Consider the following 17,783-nt stretch of genomic DNA (forward strand, 5'->3'; position numbering starts at 1 on the left):
TTTACAGAAGGGAGACAGAGTTTACTGAAGAATTGGAGAAAAAAAGGAATCTAAGGTACAGAATGAACCAAATTATCTACTTCTGCTTGGTTTTTCTGAGCCCTATTTAATACTGAAGATCTTAAAATCTGAAGGTCCTTACAGAGACCTGCCTAGAGGTCAGAAAGATTACTTTTCAGGGTGGTCATGCACCTACATTCATGCCCATGGGGCCTTAAGGAAAGCAGCTGGGCACAGAGCAAAAAGGGACTTCAGAGGAATGGATGACCTTTATTGATTCTAATTATCTGGAGCAAAGTTTGAAAGGGTTCTTGTTCTAGAGAACCATCTCCGCATATACCCATCTAGCCTTGGAACTCTGCATGAATGACCATTGTCACCCACCCCACTATGACATGCTGCCCCACCCATCCTATGTCAGTAGCAGAGTCCTGACCCTTTGGAAGGTTCTGACACTCTACTGGTTGGTTCCAGTGGGGAAAGACTAGACTTCAGAAGCTGAGCGACTAAGGTAGAATCACAAAGCCATTTACAGAAGGGGGACAGAGTTTACTGAAGAATTGGAGAATAAAAGGAATCTAAGGTACAGAATGAACCAAATTATCTACTTCTGCTTGGTTTTTCTGAGCCCTATTTAATACTAAATATCTTAATATCTGAAGATCCTTACAGAGTCCCGGCTAGAGGTCAGAAAGATTACTTTTCAGGGCAGTTATGCACCAACATTCATGCCCATGCGGCCTTAAGGAAAGCAGCTGAGCACGGAGCAAAAAGGGACTTCAGAGGAATAGATGACCTTTATTGATTCTAAGTACCTGGAGCAAAGTTTGAAAGGGTTCTTGTTCTAGAGAACCATCTCCGCATGTACCCACTAGAAGGACACACATTGAATTTTCCAGCATTATCCCTGTATCCTCACTGTATCCTTACCTGAGGTACAGTCAGATCAGGGACAGAAGAATCAAAGGGCTGGGTTTTGTCATGGCCAAAACCTGGGGAGTTGGAGGGAGGAAATCAGTTGACTTAATTTTGTCCCTATCCTTTGGGACTCTTGGCTAGTTACTCTGTGTTTAACAAATGGACCTATTTCCCCAATTCATCCAATACATGTCTGCTGGTATTTTAGGGAATCTACAATGGAAGAACCCAAGGAGGATCAGCTAGATCATGGGTAAGTATCATGATTACGCAAAGCCACATCCAAGGACCAAGGTGTGAAGCAGGTCTGCTCTTCATGACTTCCCTCATCTTCCCCCTGCTTCCTCCTACGCTCCTGTCTATCCAACCCCCTGCTGACACCACCCCAAACACTCCATGTCCTCCTGAAGTGACAACTATTGTAAGTAAGTCCTGCATCCAATCAGCCCTTCCAAGGAAGGACTTACTTTGTCAAAATCATCCCTCATTCCTACTCAAAACAAAAGACCTCTCCCTCACACTTTATTTCCAGTGAATCATTTCAAAGAGAAACCAATTAACTAACACACAACAAAAAGAAAAAGTTATTGAGAGCTTCCCATTTGCCAGGTACCCTTTCTAAACCACTGAGGTGTTACCATTATTACATTCAAATTTACTTCATAAAAGATGTTTGTATTCTTGAAAGTGAATGCCTGGATCATATCTGTGTGTGTACTCGGTGGAGTATCTCCCATGGTAGATTCTCAAGCTTTGTAGCAGGCAATGGAGAAGTTTTGAGATGGGAGGAGGGAGGGAGAAACAGAAGTCCCGTCTGCTGGTGGAGAGCTCTTGCGGCATAAGGCAGGCACCAACTCTAAGTGATGTGCCAGGTGCCTGGATGAAAATACTCAACGGAAGTGTATTTCATGAGCAGATTTTGTGCACCATTTGCCTGAGAAACCATTCTCTCCAATACAAGAGGCTATTAAGGAAACAAACTTCTCCTGGAACCAGGGAGGAGGTGTACTATTATATTGAGCACTTTGATCAAGAAAGCCTGGGAAAATCCTCTCTTGCTCACTGAGTTGAGAATTACTGAAACAAACTGTAAGGGCATGATTAAGAAATACAATTTCCTATGAAAAAGGAAAGGTGTGCTCCCAGAAACAGCCAGGTTGTTGAATTACATGTCTCCTAGATATCCCTTCTGGCCCAAAGATCACTGACCCTGAGATAACTGGCCCTTGTTCCTTTCGTGGGCTGAATCTATAGGTCAGAGGAGGTGGAGATCTTAAGACTGACCCAGTCAAACAGGAACCTAGAAAGTTTGAACACAGACCTTGAAAGAGACTTGCAAAGAATAGATGAAGCAAATCAGGAACTTCTTCTCCAAATCCACCAGAAAGATGATGAAATACAGAGGTGAGTGCTGGGTTTTCTTGAGGGAAGTTCCCAATCCAAGGGATGGGATAGAGGAGAAGAGACAAACCTGAATTTTCCTACTTGCTCTAGAGACCTATATCTTATGTAGCAGTTTCTTCTTCATTCTTTGGCATTTTCTGTGGCTCAAACCCTGAATTACAGCAAGTTTCAAAGAGATTCTTAAAGATTGGATGATATTCACCTGAGCTGAAAGAACACTAGGGTGTTTGACTTAGGACTCAGGTCAAACTTTGAAGGGATTTTTTTTCCTGCCTTTGAAGTGATTATGATGGGAAGGACCCAGGAAAAATGGGTTTCCAACTTGAGAGCCATATTTACTGACACTGAAGTAACCCTTAAAACTGATAGATGTGTTTTTCCAGTTCTGAAGCGGTCTGTTCCTCACACTATGTGCTTGTGTCATTCAGGCTGGAAAGTGAGATCACTCAGACTCAAGACCTGACAGAAGATGAGGAGTGGGAGAAGGAGAACAGTACCACCGTGGAAAGGGAAAGAACTTTGCAAGACCTGGAAGAAGAAATAGCCAGACTTGTAAGCAAGAAGCTGGGAAGAGCCATCTGATAGGTTTTATTCCTCAGCTTGTCTTTCATTAGTCATCAGATAAGCTAGTCTCCTCTTTTTTACATGCAAAGAATAGTCAAAAGTCATGGTAAAATATGTGTCAGTGGCACAGTTTCTTTGGTAATATTTAATATTGGGAAGCCCTGCATGTGGGCATGTCTGTCCTGGTGAGTTGGTATATACATATATATGTGGAAATCAAACCACAGGTCCTTTACCTGACAGTATGCAGTGAGGTAGAGTTACTGCAGGGAAAAAGGCACCAGGTGAAAGGGAGAACAATCAGCTGAATAAAGACGGGTGGTAGCAGGGAGCTCCACACCTATGCTCTGCTTCTTTCTCTCAACAGGAAAGGAAAAATGAGACTCTGGTGCACGGTATAAGAGAACTTCAAAAAAAGGTGGGTTGGGGCTCTAGTTTTCCCCACGTTCCCTGCAGCGGCTCCAGTTGTCAAAGACACAAGGGAGGGAAAATGATCATAGAGCATCCCACGTGTCAGAAAAGTTAGTGCTGGGGAAGGGTTCTACCCCTGCCACCCCTCTCCCGAGGCTGAGCCTTGTACCTGAATGCCATGGACTTTCCCTGTAAGCATCAGGTGAAGGGAGTGGGGGCAACATTTGGGCTATTTGGTGACCCCGTGGGTTTTTCATTCTATCACAAGAAAATGGAATCCACTGACAGTTTGTTGGAAGGTGAAAGGTTAATTTTATTTTCAACAGAGACTTTTTAAAATACTTAAATCCCAAGGGCTTCCCCTTTCCTTATACAGGCATTCACTCTACCTCAACTCCTGCTCAAAATACAGCGGGTTTCCTATGATCGCCCTACTTTCTGACCCATGCCTGCAACCCTCTGTAGCCCGGAATGGCATAGGGTTCAGGGAAGTACTCCTGCTTGTGCAGACTCTAGCTTTGGTGGCCAAGACTAGTGAGAAGAAGACGGAGGTAGAATAAAGATGTTTCCAAGGGCACCAAGTATCCATTAAGGGACAATCTCCTGGCAGCTTTATCAAGGCCATGTTATTGGCTCTACACACCAAACAGTGTGTTTGTCTTGTAGTATTTTTTGTTTGATGCATTTTTATTTGAAATACGTATTTATTTAAAATCATAGCTTACGAGGAAATCACAAAAGGCAACCAAGTGCGAACAAGGCCATCTAACGGGACCACTAGAAGAGACAAAGGTAAATGAAAAAGCAATCTTGAGTGGGTTTGGGTTACATAACCAGGAAGCAAGCTTTTAAGTGGAAACAACTATCAAAACTGGGATAAATTCTTTGTAGGTTTAGCCCATGTCAGACTTAAGCCTAGACTACTGAGTTCTGAATTCTTTTCTGCCCTTGGTAAGGAATTTCACTCTGAAGCCATATATTTTGTTTCTCTTCCTTTAGGAAGAGCAGAACACAATTGCACAATGCACATATAACACTGAAGTTCCTAGTTTATATCCTGGTCCCAGCACTTAGTGAGGTATATGAAGTTGGGCAATTTAATCAGCCCCTTCCAGCCTAAGTTTGAAAACTGAATGAAATTGTGTATTTTTAAAACTCTTTCCTTTTTTTGAAGAGTAAAACCTTGAAACATCACATATTTAACGTGATTATTTAAAAGTCTAGCTGAGGCAAATGTATGATTCATAGAGCAGAGCTAGGATTTGTCAATCTACTGTGTGCTAGGTAATTTACACACTCTATCACTGACTCCCATCCAGAAAAGGATTCATTCAATTTATCACTCAAATATTTAGTGACCTCTGCCTGCTGAGTGCATCATCATACATTGCTTAGCATTTCTCTAATTGTGTTCCAAAGATAAAAACCCGGCCACAACCACAATTCATCTGATCAAAGATGCAAAAAGGTGGACTTATTTTTTTATTCAGAAAGCAGGTAAAATTCTTACTTGATACTTTCTGTAGAATTCCATCTTGCCTTTGCCTTATTTCTCTTTAGCTTCTTAAGCTCACACTTAAGCTCATACTACGTCTGCGCAGCCCCTGCAGATATGGACACACTGAAAATAGAAATAGAAAGTGAAAAATAGAGAATTACTTCCCTATTTCCTGTCAGCCAAATTAGTACTGATGGCCACAAACAGGAAGTCCAAAGCCACCAAAACAGCTTGCTTGGCCATGCCTGTCCAGGAAATGTATCTGGAAAGGAAGAAATGTAGAGCCTGCATGTGCTTCAGGATAAATTTGGGGCTCAGGTTAGAAAGGCTTATGAAGCCCCTTGACTAGCCTTGCATTATAACTAACTGCATTTGCTTCCTTCTGCTCAAAACAAGTTTTCTTGACAGCAGCCCAGCAGAGCCCACGGCAAGGCTTTAAGTCTCGTGATGCTGTGTCACCTCAGCTGAGCAGAAAGACTATAGGTTTCCACGTATTGTCAGAACAATGGCCATTATTTTCCCAGAAGCTATTAGCCCACCTCCAAAGAACTCTAAAGCATTATTGACCCTTTAAATTACTCCCATTTGCCTACATGTGTTGTAGAAGTCTCATGTGATTTCTCTAATTCTATGAAATAAATAGCATCTCTTGCTTCTGTTCTTACATCCTGGCAATCAGCTCATCAGTTTAATGGTAGGCCTGCTGCACCTCTTTGTGTCTCAGACCACCGTCCTGAAAATATAGCCCTTAGCACGTTTGGCTCTTTGGCCCTCGGTATAATTGACTGAAGAGGAAAGGAACTGTTAGAAGTCTTCACATGTGAAACGATGGTACTAGATCAAAGTAGGAACAGAAGAGCTAAAAGTGGAAGGAAGGAAAAATGCAGGCTTGTCTGCTCTAACGAGGGAATATACCACGAGCACGTCTATTCCTCTGCTACATTACCCTTCTGCAAGCCACCATAAGCCCTTGCCTGGATGCCAAATCAGCCTCTTAGTCTTCCTGCTTCTGCTCTTACCCTTAATCTACTTTTCACACATAGAAAAGACTTATTCTTTAAAGACACAAATCAGTTTATGTCCTTACTACTTCGAGTTCACACCTGGCTTCTCACCGCAATTAAAATAAAGAACCAAACTCTAGAAGCAACAAGGCCCTACATAATCTCATCCATGTCAACCTTTCCCCACCTCATCTTCTCCTTCCCAGGTGTGTCCCCATGCTCCAGCCACATAACTTCCGCATACACACTAAATATGTGCTCTTCAACAGTCTTGGCTCTTGCTGCAACCCTGCATGGGACATATTTCTTCCAGATCTCCATTTGGCTAATATTTACCATTTAGATTTCAACCCAGTATCATCTCATCAGACAGGACTTCACCTATGATAGCTCTCATGCCATTGCTATCACTACATTTCTCTGTTTGTATTTCTTTCATAGTATTTATCATTATCATGGTGACTTATCTGTTAATGTCCCCAACTAGAATGTCAGCTCTGTGAGGCAGAGACTCTGCCTGTCAATCCTGTTCACCACTGTATCCTTTCTACTCTCATGGCCCTCTGCCCATCACTCCAACATAGCCACCAATATAGAATAGGCTTTCATCAAATAAGGAAGGAAAAGAAAGAAGAAGGAATACGGGGAGCAAAAAAGGAGTGAGCAGTAAGTATATAAAAGGAAAAAGAAGAGTGAAGTTTTTCAAGATTGATGTTTTCCCTAAGAGAAAGAGCTAAGAAGGAAGGAAGCTAAGAATTGTAGTTTAAGTGTGAGTGGAGCACTGATAAATGCTAAGGGCTTGGGAGTGTAGAAGGGCAGGTGCACCAGAAGGACGCTGCATGGTTTGACTCTCCTCCATTAAAAAGACATCTGATACCATACGTGATGCACGTCAACCATCTGTAAGATAACCTTTGAGACAGCATTTCAGAATGGAATCCTGCTTGCACCTTGAGTTATCCATCTCCTTCCCTTTCTGTAGGTTAAGTTACAACAGCTGGAAGCTTCCTGTGCTGACCAAGAGAAGGAACTGGCCAAGGTGATGGTAGTAATTTCAGTATTACTTCTCCTAGAGGAAGGAAAAGTTGATGTTCAGTTAGACGATGCAATATATTCTGCAAATGATTGAGTTATATATAATAAGGCTCCAGATCCAGAAGCATTATGGGGTTGAGGAGGGGATGAAGGAAAGGAAAATAAATGCAGTCTCCTAGGTTTCCTTCTTTTCAATAATTTTTACAGGATACATTTCATATCTGTATCTTCAACAAATTAGTATCTATTCTTCTCCCAACTGTCCCAAAATAAAATCCCCCCCAAAATAAAGCTTATCTATCCTCAAAAAAAAATCAGTTCATATAAACAGCAAAAACATATTTAGAACAATTAGAAAACTACATTTAGGGTCTGGGATTTAGGAGGAAACAAGTATACTCTTGTTCTTAGAGAAATTTCCTGAAAGAAATTTAAGACTGAATTTTGGTTTCCCAGATAATGGAAGACTATGCACCTGTGGCCCAGCTCTGCAAAGATCAGGTCTTCTGCATTAAGGTACAGTTTCTCAGTAATGGGACAGAAAAAGGTTTGTAAGGTACAGGATAATATGAAACCAGGCTTTTCAAAGAACACTTTCTAGGACAATATTAACTCTTCAAAGTGACATTACAAAGGGACTTTGGGTCCCTGACAACCCACCACCAATATCATTCTGTTACAGCCCTGGTCTCCTGACCTCTGTGCTCTTAAATTCATAATAAGCACTTCTCCTTTCATGATGCCAATCACCCAGGGACCTGCCTGGGAAGGTAGGAAGTGTAGCGAGTGATCCAGAGTGATGGTGGGTGTGGGGGCTGGAAAAGGAGACCAAACATTCATGTTACCATGTAATAATACATGCTTCTTACGATTAGAAAAAGTGTAAGGCTTCTAATTAGTAACTGTGGTTTCTTTTATTTCTCTTGGAAGAAGTACCAGGAAACTTGGAGGAAAATAGAAGAAGAAGCAGAGACTCAGCTCCTTGAGAGAGAAGTGTGAGTTTTGGCAAAAAAAAGGAACTTCTTGGTTTTAGTGGTAACTCCATCTCAGCCTGGGTCAGAGTAAACATTCCTCTGACCAATTCCTACTTGGGACTGACTGAGCCCCAACACCACATCTCTCTCCCTTCTGTTAGTGATTGTTTGACTCCCACTAAACCACATCAACTTTAAAATGCAGGTCCTTCTTCCATCCTTCCCCAAAAAACCACAGAAACACATCTCCCTTCATGCTTTTATCACATTTTCAATTATTCAGGTTTATATTAAGGGCAGGAACATCTGATTTTAAAAGGGCTGGTGGTCAGGCACTCTGATGAGTAGGACATTCCTACTTTCACAGAAAAGCCCTTTAAACTAATACCACCCTCATTTCCCCAAAAACATAGAGACTAAGCCATATAAGACAGGCATGAAACTAACCTCTAGACACACGAAGGCCATCATATTACAAAACTCAAACGGTATGCTATATTAACTACTAAACTATGACCATTAAAGGTTAGAAATGGTAAGACAAAAGCCCCTCCTTTCTGAGTTTGTCTAGAATTGAAATGGTGAGAAAACAAAGTCAAAAATCTCACTCCCATTTCTTGGCCCCTTTTTAGAAGTTGCATCTTAACTTAGTCAAGAAGTACTTACATTTATTACATATTTGAGAATCTTGGGATCGAGGAAAGAGACCCAAACTTCATACCGCCTCTAAATAGCCCTGGTATGCATTGTGGCCTGGGAGGGCCACAGGGTACCAGCTCTTGGAATTCTGAAGGATACCTTCAAGTTTCCTGAGAGCCTTCTTGAACATTAAGAATGGCTTCAGTGCTAAGCTAAACTAAGTTTCTAGAACAGAGCTGCCCAATAAATAAATAGCCAATGGCCACCTACTGAGTACCTGAAACATGGTTAGTGTGACTGAGGAACTGATTTTTTTATTTTAATTAATTTTAATGTTCATAGGTACATGTAGCCACTGGCTTCCATACTGGACAGCACAGCTTTAGAATATAAAACTTTTTAAATAATCATTATGCAGTATGAATATTTGAGTGTACTTTATTCAATCCCTATCTTGGTTCATTTCCCCCTAGATCAAAAGTCTTGACCATGAACTCTGCAAAAAAATATAACAGCCAAAATAATAAGGTGAGTGCTCCAACCTGTGTCCTCTCACTCAGTGCCAAAACACTATAAGCCACGAAACATACACAAATCTTCCCATGTGCATTTCCCAAGAACAGTACTAGATGTAATTTCAAAGCATTCCAACCTGAAACAAAGAAGACAACTGTCTTCCCTCTCTTACAGCCATGTAAATGGCCAGATGACCCCAACATGGTCCCGAATCTTTCAAAACACAGAGCACCAGGGTTATCTGTCACTATCTGATCAGAGTTGCCCCATGAGTTAACATAAGAAGTCATCACTTCTTTATGACAAAGCTCCAAGACTGTTCATATTTAATATCGTGATGTCACTAGCACATATGCAAAGGTCAGAAGGACATAGAATTGGATACAGAGCATCACGGCTCTTTGCCTGTTTGGCATTTTGGGGCAGCAAGTTCACTGGGATAAAAGATAAACTTATATTTAACTTTATTTTTGTAACGTATATTGGTTTTACAGGCAAGGTTGACATTCACCAGAAATTTTTTGGCATGAAATATATGGTCTTGATAACCTCAGAAAAAAAAGAAGTCTTCTTTTCCTAAAAAGCAAACATCAATAATCCACCATTGTCCCTGGGGTCATCCAGATGTTTGGGTATATGTCAGACATGCCCACAGTGACCATGACTCCAATTGTCCTGAGCAAGTTATTCTGGCCCCTCTCTTGCATATTCCACTCAGCAAAAACATTAACTGGACCCTGAAATTAACTGGACTCCCCCTCTCTAGGATGAAGCTTAGCACTTTCTGATATGTCCCATCATCTATCCCCAATGGTTCATCAAAGTATTCATCTGACTACCCATCAGAGGAAAAACGGAGTGTGTTCATCAATGTTACCAGAGTCCCATGACGGTCCCGCGCCCTGAGTCTGAGCCATCACAGAGGCGCTCCCTGAGCACTGATCAGAGGGCACTTCCCCTCATCGGACTCAAGCTATAGAACCAAATGTGTAAAACACAAAGTTTCTCATGATTCCAATTCTATGAGCCTTATTTACACAATTTTAAAATATTATCTTAATTCCTCCGTCTTTTTATCTCCCAAGGAAGTTAAAAGGAAAATGAAATAACTAAGGAAATATTTTATCACAGAAATTCAGGATATATCTTCATCTTTACATTTCTATACCTTTTAAAACTTATCTCAGAATATATTTGTGTGGTTTCCATAGCTTGTTCATTCAAAGAGTTATGAGAGCCCAGAATGTGGATTCCCAGAGGTCCAGGCTTCAGGCCTGGCCCTACCACTTACCAGCTATACAACCCTGGGCAACATACTTTACGTTTCTATGCCTTCCTTTATTCCTATCAGTATATAAGGAGTTGATACAAAATTATATATAAATATATAAGTGTATATACATATATATGTGTGTGTGTGTGTGTATAAATAATGCACACATATATGCATATATATGTATATACACTGTTTTTGAAAATTTCATGTTTATGCTTATGAAAAAAATTAGTATGGTATCTAAACATAACATGTAACTAATGGCTCACTGAATATTACTTGACAGTGATGAAATTGCTTACTTCTCAATGTCCTTTCTTCTTCTCCCAGGACAATTCTCTCCAAAAGAAGGGAATATGGCTCTGTAAAAGGCAAGTAAATATCTTTGACCAAACTTCCTGAAAACTGGGAGATCTACTAGCCATCCTGCAGACGACAAGGAGAACCTTGTATACACATTCACACATTCTCACACACACACACACAGAGTCAACAAACTAGTGTCATCAGTGACCACATTTCTCAGTTCTAATGCTATGACTTTTTGCTGAAAGGCAATTACTAATCTCATTTTCCAGTACTAGCAGCCAACAGCCTAGTAGAAATCAGAAATGGGAATCTTATCACCTAAAAGAGATGTGGCAAATCTCATACTTACTCCCTCGTCCCTTAACAATCTGAATTCATTTGATGTATCTGTATCCCCAGTAGAATCAGTAGATTAGAAATGGCGTTCATAAGCATAGTGATTGGGTTTTCACCCTATTGTATGAAACATGCCTCCCTCAAACCTTGTCACAATGTCAGCTCTTTACCCCCGACATGAAAAATATATACATACATAGGGAGAGAACTTCTAAATGCAAGTATACTGCTACCTAATAACAGATAAAAGAGGAAATGATTGTGAAAAAGAGATAAAGCACCTAACAGTATCCAGCACATCATAATTGCTCAAAAATATTTGTTAACCTGAGTAAGAACTCAAGATTCAAACAACTGAGTGCATATTAGTTCTGAAGGAATCACTGTGACAGCAAAAATCTGTATTCATGAAGTCCTTGCATTTTCAAGAAAAGGTCAAATTATGTTCAATATAATCTGTTTAAGAAGGCATAGAGAAATATATTCAAAGTGGTACAACATATGATTTAGAAAGAGTTCCATCAAAATGATTAACATAAAATTATTAGTGTTTAAAGGTAATTTCCAATTGCCTACAATATTGGCTTAAGGGGGATATCCCTTCATACAAGATAAATGAAGTACTACATATTTTGGTATCCCTAAATACAGTGTTCTGGAACAACTAGTAGAATTTTTCCTAGAAATCCTAGGACTGCCTTCACCTATACTTTTAATACCAGTGACCAGCATGGAATTGCCCATGTGGACTCCCAAGGACTGTCTGCCTTGAGTTGGTAATCTGCAGGAGAATGTACAAGTTCAGATCATCAAACTACAAATATCTTTCCTCTTGTTTTACTAGACCATTCTGTGGGGCACTGGTAGGCTGGTCATTAACTCAAGAGATTAAAAAGTTGGTTATTCCTAAGATTTTCCCTGGGAATGTCATTCAGAACCTCCTTATGAATATTGTATCCAGCTTCAAAGAGATTTGTAGGAAGGAGGAAGGAGGTTTGTAAAGGGCTTCTGATTCTAATTCTAAGATACTTCACTAGAATGGATCCTGGATCTGGGCTCTAAAATCAACTCTAGAGAAAAACTTAAGAGAACTGGTGAGGAAGGGTTCTCTTTGGCTAGTGAGTGCAGGTGGTAGTGAACTTGTCCTGGGGCTGGAGGCAGCCCAGAACAGCTGGATAAGGTTAACGTAGGAAGGAAACAGTGGAGGTTTGCTCATGCGAATCATAGTAACACAGCAAGGGCAAAAAAATTCATCATTTAAAGAAGAAATCAAGACCACTACAGGGAAATTTAGAGAAATGTATTAAGAAATATTAAAAGTATCATGAATGAAAGAAGAGAAATACCATGATCATGAATAGGAAGCCTTAATATCAGAAATATATCAGTTGTCTCCAGTTGATAGTCAATTCAATTCCAATCAAACTCCCCAAAAGATTTTTCATGGAATTGAATGAAATGATTCTAAAATATACTATATTTGGAGGAGTAAAGGGTCAGAGATAACCTAGAAATTTTAAAGAAAAGCAAGAGGTGGGAAATATGCCATTTCAGATATCAGAACTTACTATGAAGCTACAATAATTATAATAGTGTGCTATTGGGACCAGACTAGGAAAACTGAACAATGAAATGGAACAAAAAAGAGCTTAGAAACAGTGCACATTTAGACTTTTGATATGCAACACTAATGATATGTCATAGGGGAAGAATTGTTCAAAAATATGGTAGGGAAAAACGTTATCCAAATAAGACAAAAAATAGAATCAGATCACTAACATTCAGCATATATAAAAAGCAAGTCCAATGTGTTAAAGACTTAAATGTCCACAAAAGGAAAGGAATCTTTAAAATTCAACATGAGTTATCTATTCCCACTTAACAAATTACCCCAAAACTTACTAGTTTCAAATAATAAGCATTTATCATCCCATAGTTTCTATGAGTCAGGAATCTTTGAGTCATTTAGCTGGGTACTTCTAGCTCAAGGTCTGTTGTGCGCTACAGATAAGATGTTGGCCAAAGTTACAATAATTAGAAGGCTTGCCTGGGGCTAGAGGATCTATTTTCACACTGGCTTTTTTGCTGGATTTTGGCAAGAGGTTCAGTTCCTCATCACATGGACATCTCCACAGGGCTGGTTGTGTATCCTCGCAATATGACAGCTGGTTTTCTCCTGAGAGTAAGGAAAAAGCTGTAGTGTCTTTAGTACCTAGTCGAGGAAGTTATACACTGTCACGTCACTTCCACAATATTGTATTCTTTAGAAATGAGCCATTAAGTCCAGTCCACATCCCAATGAAGGGAAATCTCATAATGAGAGGAGTATCAAAGAATTTGTGAACATATTTTTAAAATGCTACAAACTCTCAATGAAGATAGAAGTATCTTTCAGGCCTTGGTGTAGGATATGGATTTTTAACACGACATAAAAAGGATTGATTCTAATTAAAGGAAAGGTTGATAAACTAGACTTGATTAAAAATTATTAACTTTTGCTCTTCAACACTTAGAGCAAGTGAAAGTTAGAAAGTAGAGGGAAGTTATTCATAGTACAGATGGAAAAGGATTCATATCAAGAACATATAAAGAATTTTTACCATTTAGTAAGAAAAGCTCAAACAACCTAGTAGATAAATGGGCAAAAGGAACACAGAAGACCAATAAACCTATGCACAGATATTCAGCATCACTGTTCATCAGGGAAATACAAATCAAGACCATAAAGAGAAATTACACCCTTTTGATTAGTGAAACTTTAAAAATCTGATGGTAAGTGTTGGAGAGAGTGTAGATCCATAGAAATGTATAGTCTTGCTAGTGGGGTATAAATTGGTGTGACTACTTCACAAGATAATTTCAGATAATGATAAATACTAAAAGAAAATAAAACACAGTGATGGAAGACAGTAACTAGCAAGCCAGCACTAGGGAAGGACCACATTTACAAGGGGCTACTGGGAACGGAGACAAGATTTAGTGGGAGACATTTGAATATCAAGAAGGAACCAGGTGTGCATTTAGGTATGACTTACTGTTTTGTTCCTGGTTTTCTAACATCTGGCTAACAGTTTCTTGGCTTTCTCTTTTCAGGATTTTTCAGTTTCTCTTTTTCATCACCCTATTTTTTATCACACTGCTGGGCTACTTGTTTTTCCACATAAGCTTCATAAATCCAGATCTCCTAATCGACATACTACCCAAGATACTGAACAGGAGCACCTTGTGGAGGCTAAGAAGCTTCCTCTCTGCATCTCTCACACTTCACACTGAGGTGTTGTTGCCCCACTAATCCCCAAAAAGCATCCTTGGAAAAAGAAGGCAAGTGGTACCTGACTATGTACACTAGGAGATGGTGGAACTTGTAGAGGGAAGATGTTTTCTTCAGTTTTTCCCTTGAGGTTTTGCCTACGGATTACCTTTCCTCCCAGGTTGCCTTTCCAAGATCGACCATGCCCAGTAAACAGCTCTGTCAATAGATTTCAGTGGCTATAGGATAAGCTAAATAGTATGAAATAGTAAGCAAAGTAGACCATTTTCAGAATAATGTCACCGATGCTAAACAAAGTTAGAGTCCATCAATACTTCTAGTTATCTTAAAAATGTAAGAGACTGGATCTCTGCAGTGCAGATGGCTCACTACTGATAATTAGGACTCTATAGCAGCAAGTGACCTTAACTTAAGCTAACTTACAAATTACAGCAAATAAAAAAAGATATTGCCTTATGGAACTAAAAATCTGAGGTTTCAGGCATGGCTGAATCCAGAAGTTTCACCAGTCCTCAGGGCTTCATCTCTCTTCCTCCTTTCTCTGAATGGGCATTGCTCCTTTAAGTGGCAATATTCTGCCAATCACCTAAATCCTATACTACCAGATTAGCAACTTCAGCACAATCAGTCTTTTCCAATAGCTACAGCAGGAAAGACCAAAGAATCTGTATTGGCTGAAGTCAATCACCTATCCCTGTCCCATAATCAGCTGATCATCCTTTAATGAAAGGCTTAAAGGCATCTTGTACCACAGATAAATATTTCAAACAGAAGTAACCAAATGGAAAGAAAAAATTAAGCAACCTTCTTAATCTGGTAAATTGCCTAGAATGAGTAAATTCTTTCTTAACCCCAGGCCTCAGAGAAAAAAAATCCTTTCCTCCTGGCAATTACGTCAAGTGGAATCTGGCAGTTTCTGCCCAGTAGGTGTGGCCTCAGTAGGTGTTTCATTAAACCAGACTCCGTTCTTGGCACAAGGGGAGGATAAGGTATGGCCAGCTCCCATGTACCACTGTCCTGCCACATGATAGAGCAAGAAATCCACTCCTCTGCACTCATGAATTTGAGACTTAGAATTATGAAAGAAAAAGAATTTTCAAACATTTTGATTTCAGAGTCACTTAAGAAAAGTTAAAAAAATTTTTCCCTTATGCATCTTTCATTATTCATCACTATGTTTTCTCTGCTCTAGCTATGTGAAATAATGCTGAGAAAACAGTTCAAAAGTTGTTAGGAAGGACACAAATCCCTAATAACATCTTTAAGTCCATAATTGCCCTTGTTGTTGGTTAAAGTAAAGGTAAGTGTTGACTATATCATTCAGGGTCACACCCAGAATACAAAATGAGAATTCAGAGTGGAGAGAACCAGCAAAAACAGTGGTTCCCAGAATGCTAAGTGAGTCAGCAAAAAAAAGTTTCCACTGTGTGCAATCATTCCTGTAGATGGAGATTCTGGCAACTTCAGATGGTTGTATTAAAAAGATGATGATGATGGAGGGGGGAGCAGGGAAGGGAGGAAGGAAGGAAGGAAGGAGAAAAAGAAAGAAAGGAAATGAGGCTGATCCCTTAGCAGTGTAAACTTCCAACAGTGAACTGCTGTTCTCTTCTACATGACTACTTCACTGCAGCCATTGACTCTGCTTCCTTTAATTTTATAATACTGAGAAGCAGAAGTTTTCTAAAGACAAGCTTCAATGGTTAAAATCACTGTTGTAAAAATTCCTTCTGCTAAGGAGCAAAACTAATGGAAGCTCTTCTGTGTTTGCAGCGAAAATAGGGAAGGAGCATTCACATGCAGTGTGGGATTAGAGCCTAGGAACAGATGTAGGGGAGGTAGGCTGCTGTGGCTGGGCTGTCTTGATTCTCCTGCTGAACATTTACAGTTGAGACTGGCAGCAGGTGCCAGGAGTTGGCATCCCAGTACCTGGACCATTGCAAACAAGGAGCAGCTTGCTTTGTGTCTGGAGCAGGGCACTTTTCCCTCATGATCTGACTATGGCTGAATGGCTCCTTCAGAAACAGCAGAGGGCACTGTTCCATGGTAAATGCAGGCTCTCCTCAGAAGCTGTTTCTTTACCATAGGTATATATTGTACCCCTGCAAAGTGCCAACCAGATGGGGACAGGTCTGTGCTAACAGCAAAACTGTCCCATTTTTCACAGGGTCATCGGCCAGATCTGGGTTTGAACATCAAGAGCACAGATGATAAAGTCTCCTACCCCAGGTGCTGAGTCACTACCTACAATGATCATCTGCCTAATATCTTCAGAATATGTGTTCTAAGTGGAAGGATTTCCTCACATGGTCTCTGCCCTTATATGTATGTCCACCATGGAGCAGAATTCCACAGTTTGATAAATTCCAAAAAGAGATATCACTCCACAGTGCTATTTATATTGTTTTATAAATAAATAAATTTAAGATTCATGGAGACAGAAAAAGGATGTATGTTGCTATTTGCTGTACAGACACTGAATCACACCCCCCTTGGTCATGTTTGTAGTTTCAAAATCCCCTTTCCTCCTGACTCTGGAATCCATCTGCCTTCCTCTTCCTGCACACAGCTTTTAAAAAAAATTGCTGCTAACGCCAGTTAGCTCTCCCTCTCAGGCTGTATTTTCCACTCAACAAAACCAATAAACTGTAAAATAAACTGAGTTCATCTGACCACACACACTAAGATGTCTCAGCAGACCCAGATATAGTTTGCCATGACACTTAGCCAGCCCTTTTATAACAAACATGGTGTTAATGACCATCAATTACATTTATTGAGCACTTATTATGTGCCAGACACACCACTAAGTGTGTTTCACTTGCATTATTATATTAAATGCTCAGAGTCTTCCAAGGTAGATACTATTATGCCAGTTTACAAACAAGGAAGCCAATTCAGAAAGCAAATAAACGGAAGTCATGAGTTGAAAGAACCAGGATTGGCTCCAAAGCAATAAAAAACCTCTATTGCTTTTTGATGGCAGACGTTGACTGAATACTTGGCCAGGGAGAGGTTGGTATACAGTCTGGAGTGGTGAGATGTTCACCCACCTGTGAAGAGGGGAATCCCAGCCATAGCTGCATTTATAGAATTACCCACCAGAGAAACTCCCAGACAAATCATTGAGTTGCAGGATTGACAGGGAATTTAGAGACTGTTCGTTCATTCAGGCCCAGTAAGATACTTATTTACCCCCCAAATCATATAACTTGCTAGTGACAGAATCAGGATAAGAACCTGGTCTCCTGAGTCTTTTTTCAGTAGCCCTTCTAGTAAACTAGCATTACCCAACTCTTTATGCTGGGGCACTAACATAATGGAGATTTTGTTGCAATTGTTAATTAAGCCCAAACCAATTGTACCCTCCTGTCTGCTAAGGTAAAGTCATAATTCTTACCTCTGGGGAAATGAACTACATTCCTCTCCCTGCTCCTATAGAAACTAACTGGGGATGGAGAAAAAAGAAAAGGTGACACTTGGAATACATGAACCTTTTTTTAGCAAAGCACATTAATAAATCTTGAGTTATGCAAAGTGTGAACTGTGGGGGAGGATAAGTGCTAGAACACTTTATAATAATAAAAGCTAGAGCTCTTTATAATAATAAAATACAAGGAATTTTTGTCAC

General features: G+C 40.0%; 1 protein-coding gene and 1 non-coding gene across 2 annotated transcripts; both read left to right on the forward strand.

Annotated features, from left to right (window-relative positions):
- Positions 1–477: 477 nt before the first annotated feature.
- TMCO5A (transmembrane and coiled-coil domains 5A) lies at positions 478–17,562 on the forward strand. The gene is made up of 13 exons (XM_073211597.1): positions 478–583; positions 1,127–1,171; positions 2,173–2,322; positions 2,751–2,874; positions 3,254–3,304; positions 4,018–4,089; positions 6,782–6,838; positions 7,291–7,350; positions 7,765–7,829; positions 8,921–8,975; positions 10,570–10,610; positions 13,978–14,205; positions 16,320–17,562. Exons 2-12 carry the CDS (start codon positions 1,137–1,139, stop codon positions 14,174–14,176), a joined length of 909 nt encoding a protein of 302 aa, XP_073067698.1. The 5' UTR covers positions 478–583; positions 1,127–1,136; the 3' UTR covers positions 14,177–14,205; positions 16,320–17,562.
- LOC140843316 (small nucleolar RNA U13) lies at positions 10,952–11,062 on the forward strand. The gene has a single exon (XR_012120935.1). It is a non-coding gene; the product is annotated as a small nucleolar RNA U13 (small nucleolar RNA).
- Positions 17,563–17,783: the final 221 nt, after the last annotated feature.

The sequence above is a fragment of the Manis javanica genome, chromosome 8 (genome assembly GCF_040802235.1).
Source record: "Manis javanica isolate MJ-LG chromosome 8, MJ_LKY, whole genome shotgun sequence".
Taxonomy (NCBI): domain Eukaryota; kingdom Metazoa; phylum Chordata; class Mammalia; order Pholidota; family Manidae; genus Manis; species Manis javanica.

Coding starts and splice junctions, on each gene's coding strand:
- TMCO5A (XM_073211597.1), top strand. CDS start 1,137: ATGGAAGAACCCAAGGAGGATCAGCTAGATCATGG. Junction 4,090..6,781: donor GACCACTAGAAGAGACAAAG/GTAAATGAAAAA, acceptor CCCTTTCTGTAG/GTTAAGTTACAACAGCTGGA. Junction 7,351..7,764: donor ATCAGGTCTTCTGCATTAAG/GTACAGTTTCTC, acceptor TTCTCTTGGAAG/AAGTACCAGGAAACTTGGAG.